General features: G+C 39.6%; 1 protein-coding gene across 1 annotated transcript; it reads right to left on the bottom strand.

Moving 5' to 3' along the window:
- Window positions 1–537: 537 nt before the first annotated feature.
- Window positions 538–5,930, bottom strand: LOC109899598 (lysophosphatidylserine lipase ABHD12-like). The gene is made up of 13 exons (XM_020494971.2): window positions 5,726–5,930; window positions 4,083–4,210; window positions 3,887–3,992; window positions 3,638–3,757; window positions 3,525–3,555; window positions 3,401–3,446; window positions 2,943–3,072; window positions 2,168–2,205; window positions 1,924–2,003; window positions 1,743–1,825; window positions 1,427–1,505; window positions 1,118–1,242; window positions 538–999 (listed from the first exon to the last, which is right to left on the bottom strand). Exons 1-13 carry the CDS (start codon window positions 5,848–5,850, stop codon window positions 972–974), a joined length of 1,119 nt encoding a protein of 372 aa, XP_020350560.1. The 5' UTR covers window positions 5,851–5,930; the 3' UTR covers window positions 538–971.
- Window positions 5,931–8,988: the final 3,058 nt, after the last annotated feature.

Here is an 8,988-nt window from a genome sequence, read left to right as displayed (position 1 = left end):
TACAGGCTCAAAGTGACCAGAAACAAAGGCCTTTCTTCTGAAACTCGTCAGTCTATACTTGTTCTGAGAAATTAAGGCTATTCCATGCGTGAAATTGCCAAGAAACTGAAGATCTTGTACAATGCTGTGTACTACTCCCTTCACAGAACAGCGCAAACTAGCTCTAACCAGAATAGAAAGAGGAGTGTGTGGCCCCGGTGCACAACTGAGCAAGAGGACAAGTACATTAGAATGTCTAGTTTGAGAAACATACGCCTCACGAGTCCTCAACTGGCAGCTTCATTAAATAGTACCCGCAAAACACCAGTCTCAACGTCAACAGTGAAGAGGCGACTCGGGGATGCTTTCAAAAACAAGGACATTTCTAAATGACCCCAAACTTTTGAACGGTAGTGTATCTACTAGGATTTCTAGGTACATCTCATTACATCATCATAAAATACAGTATGTATCACTTCCACTGTAGTGATTTGTCTCTTTTAGTCTTTATCTCAGACGTACTAGTAACCAGTCATGTAAACATCCAACAAGAACATGTATGATTCATGGAAGTTGATCACATTTTATTTGTAATGTAATACTTGCCAAGAAGAAAAGCTTTTACAGCAGTAACTTTTCTGTAATCACTACTAAGAATTCACCTAAGCTTGAACACTTGAACACTTTAAACATTGATTAATAATCATTTTTCACATTTATGCATTGGACATCTCAGTAAGTGCTAAACCCAGAGCTGAACCTCATAGATTCTCTTTTTTTTCTCAGTCCTTTCAGCTAAGTAAGTGCTTTACATTACTGGCAATGTAACTTCTATCTGATATTAGATCAATGATTGGACCATGTGATTGAAGTCCACCCTACTGATTTGCCATAAGGTAAAGAGACATGCAAACTGTGCATCTAGGTTTTGCAGTTCTCTAGATATGTTGTAACAGTTGATGTCCAAAGGTTCTTCTGCATAGGTCACTGGATTAGGGGGGCAATGAATGTACAAATTCCCTGTAACGATATGGATGAAAAAAGGTGTAAGTTTTATAGTTAGAATAAACATTGATATAGAATCGGAATTGCCTTTTTTTTTCAAATTGCAATTGAAGAGTTGACAGGATTTCCTCACCCAATAATGTTGGGCATGTGAGGGTCTTTGTACAATCCATTGTGAAGGTACCCAAGGGATCTGGCGAACGGTACCATCTTAACTCGATTCTCTGAGTTTTGGGCACTCTGTGCAATTTCATACAGCTTGATAGGAACACAACAAAGGACGAGAGGTGGAAACTTCCTTTTAACTGTATATCATGTTTCCAGGAACCCTTCTTGTTATAGTCATTCAAACCATACATATATCACACATGTTGCCTGTGATAAAATAGACAGATGACAACAGATAAATTATTGTTAGTTACAGTAAAAGTATAAGCCACACCTGCTGAGCCATGTGGATAGGCACTACGTGGTCATCCTCTGCATGAAGTATCAGAAGAGGACTCCTCATCCTCTTCAAGCTGTAGAGACATGGTGAAACATCACTTTCATGAACAGTCAACCTCAAACTCTCAGAACAATTCCTGAAACACATTTTGGTTGCAGTGGGTGTTGCAGTTATTTTGATTCGATTTGTTACCGCTTATTGCAAACCTGTATTATGATGTCAAAATAAAGGATGACAAGTACGGTGAAAAGTTGCATGAACCAAAACAAATTTACAACAAAATGTTTTAGTCTAAATCAAAAATACTTACTTTTCGTCATTAGGGAAGATTATATTGTGTTTTGCCATTGTGTCCAGGAAAAAGTACTCAAAACCTGGGAACTTCCAATAAAACTGAAGACAAACTGCAGTTTAGTACATTAATGAATACAAAATCACGGAGTTTAAAGATGTACTGTATCGCTATGGAGAGGATGATATGTGAATCTTACCCAGCCAAACGGATCATGAGCACCCTTCTGTCGAATGTTGGTGTATGCTCCCTCAATGATCACACCATCAACAACAATCCCTGATAAAAGCAAAAATATTCGAAGCATCTAAATATATCAAGTCAGCTTCCATGATGAGTCACGCAAGAAACTTTCATGAAATGAATGTCATTATGCCGATCATGTGTAATTGTACTTTAACCAGAGGGTATAAAATACGAAAGTTGAATGGATTCAGGCCTACCATGTTCCATTAGTTTGACTGCAGTATTAGTGGCCACTCTGTACAAATATGAGGGGGAAAATGGCATTTTACTGCTCATGTTTTATGCTCTATCAGAGTAACTGTCAAAATGTTCTGTCATATTTCTAATCATTGATTTGAGTATTTCAATCATAACCATTAGTGAGGGTAGATTAAGTAGAAGTAGTGATAGTGACAGATCCTCTAACTTAAACTCACAACATAAATATCACAAATACTGTATTGTGTATAAGGGGAACAAGCAACAAATGAAACAAGTAAGCGTTGAATCAAACTTTAAACACAGTCCAGTCTCTTGAATGAACAATGCTTACATTTAAACATAATCAACATTTAAATAATGAGATACCTACCAGTGGAATGACATACACATCTCTCTGGAATGTAAGACAAAGGCATTACAGGGAAAGTTTAAGTTAATCAAGGTAAATTTAATAAAGGTAATATTGTGTCTGCTTATACAGACGCAGTATTACATTTGATTTCCTTTGCTTTTATGAAATTTGCCTTACACTTCAATTACATTACATCTGTGATGTGCATTTTATTTGACTGTTAGGCTCTTCATGATTTTAATCGTGGTCATATGATTTAACTGTTATTTGATTTGAATTGAAATCTGAGCATTGTTCATTTAAGAGACCGCTGTGTATAGTTTGAGTAAAAGCAGAATTGTGTGCAACTATGCATTGACAAAAGTTATAATTTCCACTCGCTTTTCTCTACAGACTGAACCATCCACCTGGTCACTCACCCAGTGCCAAGGGAGTGTCCCCATAATACCACCAGACTGCTCCCACTGCGGGCTTTTACCCACTGGTACAAGTAGAGGGTGTCAGTGGTTATACCAACTTCAGTGGGCTCTCCGGTGGAGTCCCCAAAACCTGTCAGAGTTTCTTATATCAATGGCTGTACAGTATGCAAATGTACTAGACTAGGTATAGTCCTATCACGTCATGTCTGTGCCTGAGGTAAACTTGATGCAGTTGTATACTGATTTGTAAATTTACCACAAGGGGGCAGTCAGAAGCAAAACAACCCCAAGAGGGTAAGGTGAACTTTACTACAGTATTTGGAATTGGGAGCTGGTTATCAGTCTCTTTACAGCAAGGTGAAATAACACACCACAAAATGAGGCTAATGTCAGGTTGTCAAGGATATGTGTAATGACATGTTTCAACCGTCTAGTAGAATAATTCAATTTTAACCAACCTCTGTAGTCCAAAGCCAAAACATGGTAATCCATTGCACTCAGTAGCTGTAGACAAAGGCCAATTACCAGTTTATCATTCACACCATGATGAAGCAACTTTTGTTGTAGTTGTCAGTCACTTACATTTATTAGTCCCACACGGTGACTTGCTGCCCTGTTTGAAATAATGTGGACTTTTAGATTCAAAGTGAGAACATTTGAAATATTATTGTGTAGCAATCCATTGTTCTTGCTACCTTGTGCCTCCATTGCCATGGAGATAAATGATGATCGGATTTCCAGCTCCCAAAGAATCTTGGTACCATTCCAAGTCCTTTCCCTGTGCCTCTTTCCACTGACGTTCAGGGACTGTGTGCCTTGAAGATATTGTACAGTGACAACACTCGTAAGGGACTGTATACTGACTTTGATGTATAAAGTTCAATGCAACATTAAACGTAACTCACAATGTAACCTGGAGAAAGGGTTTATGTTAGCCTACTCACCATACGCCCAATGAGATCCCTTGTTCGGATGTAAGGTACATGTTCATTGTGTGGTTAAGAGACAGGTCGGCTGGCTGGCTATGGTCGACGAAGAATGGGACCCTGACTAATACAAGGTGAGAATATATACTAATTACTCTGAGTTATTATTCCTAATTTGTCCAGTAATTTGGATAATGCTCATGATTACACTCACCTCTGTGAGAATAAACCAGGTGCTTTATGATGTCAGGAAACAGTGGCATCATGAAAGGCACAGAAACATAAATGACACATACAGCCAGGAGACCTCTTTTGAACCACCACAACAAATGGGGGCTAGGTCTGAGACAGAGAGAAAGACAGAGGGAGAGAGATCTATTTCACTTGCTTTGGCAATGTTAACATATGTTTCCCATGCCAATAAAACCCTTAAATAAAAACATTTAAATTGAATTGAGAGAGAAATTGGATCATTACTTCCCCAAACTCAAGAAAAAAAGCATAAACATTACAATGACTGTTTCATGCTGTCAGCTGACCTTACTGGATATTACCATTGAAGTGCATGTTACGCCAATAATACAGTTGAAGTCGGAAGTTTACATACACCTTAGCCAAATACATGTAAACTCAGTTTTTCACAATTCCTGACATTTAATCCTAGTAAGAGTTCTCTGTCTTAGGTCAGTTAGGATCACCCCTTTATTTTAAGAATGTGAAATGTCAGAATAATAGTAGAGAGAATGATTTATTTCAGCTTTTATTTCTTTCATCACATTCCCAGAGGGTCAGAAGTTTACATACACTCAAATAGTATTTGATAGCATTGCCTTTAAATTGTTTAAATTTGGTCAAATCTTGCAAGCCTCCTCCTTTTCCTCCAAACATAACGTTGGTCATTATGGCCAAACAGTTCCATTTTTGTTTTATTAGACCAGAGGACATTTCTCCAAAAATGATCTTTGTCCCCATGTGCAGTTGCAAACCGTAGTCTGGCTTTTTTATGGCGGTTTTGGAGCGGCCTTTCAGGTTATGTCGATATAGGACTTGGTTTTACTGTGGATATAGATACTTGGTTTTACTGTGGATATAGATACTTTAGTACCTGTTTCCTCCAGCATCTTCACAAGGTCGTTTGCTGTTGTTCTGGGATTGATTTGCACTTTTCGCACCAAAGTACGTTCATCTCTTGGAGACAGAACGCGTCTCCTTCCTGAGCGGTGTGTGTTTATATTGGCATACTATTGTTTGTACAGATGAACGTGGTACCTTCAGGCGTTTGGAAATTGCTCTCAAGGATGAACCAGACTTGTGGAGGTCTACAATTATTTTTCTGAGCTCTTGGCTGATTTCTTTTGATTTTCCCACGATGTCAAGCAAAGAGGCACTGAGTTTGAAGGTAGGCCTTGAAATACATGCACAGGTACACCTCCAATTGACTCAAATGATGTCAATTAGCCTATCAGAAGCTTCTAAAGCCATGACATCATTTTCTGGAATTTTCCATGCTGTTTAAAGGCACAGTCAACTAAGTGTATGTTAACTTCTGACCCCCAATTGTGATACAGTGAATTATGTGTGAAATAATCTGTCTGTAAACATTTGTTGGAAAAATGACCTGTGTCATGCACAAAGTAGATGTCCTAACCGACTTGCCAAAACTATAGTTTGTTAACAAGAAATTTGGGGACTGGTTGAGAAACGAGTTTAAATGACTCCAACCTAAGTGTATGTAAACTTCCAACTTCAACTGTAGGCCTATTTACTAGTCTAGACTCATTGACTCTAGTCTCGACTAGACTAGACGGGATGATCATTTTAAGCAGTGCTAGTGTGAGGCACAGCCTACCAACTCACCTCGGCTGCGCACTCAATGACACCTTAGTTTTATTTCCATCAGTCTTCTGCTCCACGGAATCATGGTCACCGGTCCTCTTCCTCATCCTGAGACGTTTACTAACCGAGCCACCAGTCCTCTGCATCTGTAATACAGCCGTTATGTTCTGATCTAGATTGACATCCAGGCTATGTGACTAACTACTTTATGGCCAACCCTTTGTACTTTTTTTTGTCTACCGCCGAGGCTCTATGGGTGAAAGTCCAGTAGTCCCACACTGTTGATAAGGAAATTAGGGAGGAGTTAAGCAGGTTTAAGGTAACCTAGAGTTACCTGTGTATGTACAGTCGTGTCCAAAAGTTTTGAGAATGACACAAATATAAATTTTCACAAAGTCTGCTACCTCAGTTTGTATAATGGCAATTTGCATATACTCCAGAATGTTATGAAGAGTGATCAGATGAATTGCAAAGTCCCTCTTTGCCATGCAAATGAACTGAATCCCCCAAAAACATTTCCACTGCATTTCAGCCCTGCCACAAAAGGACCAGCTGACATCATGTCAGTGATTCTCTCGTTAACACAGGTATGAGTGTTGACGAGGACAAGGCTGGAGATCACTCTGTCATGCTGATTGAGTTCGAATAACAGACTGGAAGCTTCAAAAGGAGGGTGGTGCTTGGAATCATTGTTCTTCCTCTGTCAACCATGGTTACCTAAAAGGAAACACGTGCCGTCATCATTGTTTTGCACAAAAAGGGCTTCACAAGCAAGGATATTGCCGCCAGTAATTTGCACCTAAATCAACATTTATCGGATCATCAAGAACTTCAAGGAGAGCCGTTCAATTGTTGTGAAGAAGGCTTCAGGGTGCCCAAGAATGTCCAGCAAGCACCAGGACTGTCTCCTAAAGTTGATTCAGCTGCGGGATTGGGGCACCACCAGTACCGAGCTTGCTCAGGAATGGCAGCAGGCAGGTGTGAGTGCATCTGAGGCAAAGAATTTTGGAGGATGGCCTGGTGTCAAGAAGGGCAGCAAAGAAGCCACTTCTCTCCAGGAAAAACATCAGGGACAGACTGATATTCTGCAAAAGGTACAGGGATTGGACTGCTGAGGACTGGGGTAAAGTAATTTTCTCTGATGAATCCCCTTTCCGATTGTTTGGGGCATCTGGAAAAAAGCTTGTCCGGAGAAGACAAGGTGAGTGCCACCATCAGTCCTGTGTCATGCCAACAGTAAAGCATCCTGAGACCATGTGTGGGGTTGCTTCTCAGCCAAGGGAGTGGGCTCACTCACAATTTTGCCTAAGAACACAGCCATAAATAAAGAATGAAGAATACCAACACATCCTCCGAGTGCAAATTCTCCCAACTATCCAGGAACAGTTTGGTGATGAACAATACATTTTCCAGCATGATGTAAAGTCTATGGTAAACAAAGGTTTGGGAGATTTTGTCTATTTTGTTCTAGGCAATAGTGATAATTAAGTGGCTCAGGGAGCAAAACATCAATATTTTGGGTCCATGGCCAGGAAACTCCCCAGATCCTGATCCCATTGAGAACTTGTGGTCAATCCTCAAGAGGCGGGTGGACAAACAAAACCCCGCAAATTCTGACAAACCCCAAGCATTGATTATGCAAGAATGGGCTGCCATCAGTCAGGATGCGGCCCAGAAGTTAATTGACAGCATGCCATGGCGGATTGCAGAGGTCTTGAAAAAGAAGAGTCAACACTGCAAATATTGACTCTTTGCATCAACTTCATATAATTGTCAATAAAAGCCTTTGACACTTATGAAAGGCTTGTAATTATACTTCAGTATTCCATAGTAACATCTGACAAAAAATATCTAAAGACACTGAAGCAGCAAACTTTGTGTAAATTAATATTTGTGTCATTCTCAAAACTTTTGGCCACAACTGTACAAGCCATGAAATAATGCTTCCCGGTGTACCTTTATGAATTTACAAATTAGAAATATGTTTGGCAATCATAAGGATAACAGTCTTTCATAGAACCCAATCCCAACACACAAAGGCATACTTCAGTGTATACAATGGGGACATATAATACCTGTAAGAGGGATATTTTCACATGGAACATATACAATTCAGTAGGATACCTACAGCGTAGGCTTTTATGAATAAGGAATTTGATATTGGTATGTGTTTTCATGTTTTATGATCACAGCAATACAGCTTTGAGATCCACTGTGCTTCGATGTACAATGGCGTACACTGAGTGTACAAAACATTAGGAACACCTGCTCGTTCTATGACAGACTGGCCAAGTAAATCCAGGTGAAAGCTATGATCCCTTATTGATGTTACCTGTTAAATCCACTTTGATCAGTGTAGATGGGGGGTGTAAACGGGTTAAAGAAGGATTTTTAAGCCTTGAGACATGGATTGTGTATGTACCATTCAGAGGGTGATTTAAGTGCATTTGAATGTGATATGGTAGTAGGTGCCAGGTGCACTGGTTTGTGTGAAGAACTGCAACACTGCTGGGTTTTTCAGTTTCCCCGAGTGCAACAAAAATGGTCCACCACCCAAAGGACATCCAGCCAACTTGACACAACTGTGGGAAGCATTGGTATAAACGTGGGCCAGCAGCCCTGTGAAACACTTTCGACACCTTGTAGAGTCCATGCACCTACAAATTGAGGCTGTTCTGAGGGCAAAAAGAGGGGTGCAACTCAATATTAGGAAGGTGTGCTTATTGTTTTGTACAGTCAGTGTAAGTTTAGTATTGCCTTTCAACCAATCCAGTGCATTTTTTAAGAAAAATCAACAATACGTCAAAGGATTTAACTACTGGAAACCGAAACAATTGGATCAAACAAAGACCAACAGATCAATCCCACTTTTCAAGCCTGCTGAAGGCGTGGTGGTGTGGTAAACACAGTGGTGGGAAAAGTACCCAATTGTCATACTTCAGTAAAAGTAAAGATGCCTAAATAGAAAATAATGACTCAAGTGAAAGTCATCCAGTAAAATACTACTTGATTAAAAGTCTAAAAGTATTTGGTTTTTAATATACTTAAGTGTCAAAAGTGAAAGTATAAATCAATTCAAATTCCTTATATTAAGCAAACCAGATGGCACCGTTTTCTTTCTCTTTTTTTTCATACCTGTTAATTGAAATGCATTCCAGGTGACTACCTCATGAAGCTGGTTGAGTGAATGCTAAGAGTGTGTAAAGCTGTCAAGGCAAAGGGCTACACTTTTTTGGTTAGTACATGATTCCATATGTGTTATTTCGTAGTTTTGATGTCTTCAC

This window comes from Oncorhynchus kisutch, linkage group LG11 (assembly GCF_002021735.2).
Source record: "Oncorhynchus kisutch isolate 150728-3 linkage group LG11, Okis_V2, whole genome shotgun sequence".
NCBI lineage: Eukaryota > Metazoa > Chordata > Actinopteri > Salmoniformes > Salmonidae > Oncorhynchus > Oncorhynchus kisutch.
This window is presented reverse-complemented; position numbering and strand designations above follow the sequence as displayed.

Coding starts and splice junctions, on each gene's coding strand:
- LOC109899598 (XM_020494971.2), bottom strand. CDS start 5,850: ATGCAGAGGACTGGTGGCTCGGTTAGTAAACGTCTCAGGATGAGGAAG. Junction 2,206..2,942: donor GGACACTCCCTTGGCACTGG/GTGAGTGACCAG, acceptor ATATTTGTACAG/AGTGGCCACTAATACTGCAG. Junction 1,506..1,742: donor ATCTTCCCTAATGACGAAAA/GTAAGTATTTTT, acceptor ATGTCTCTACAG/CTTGAAGAGGATGAGGAGTC.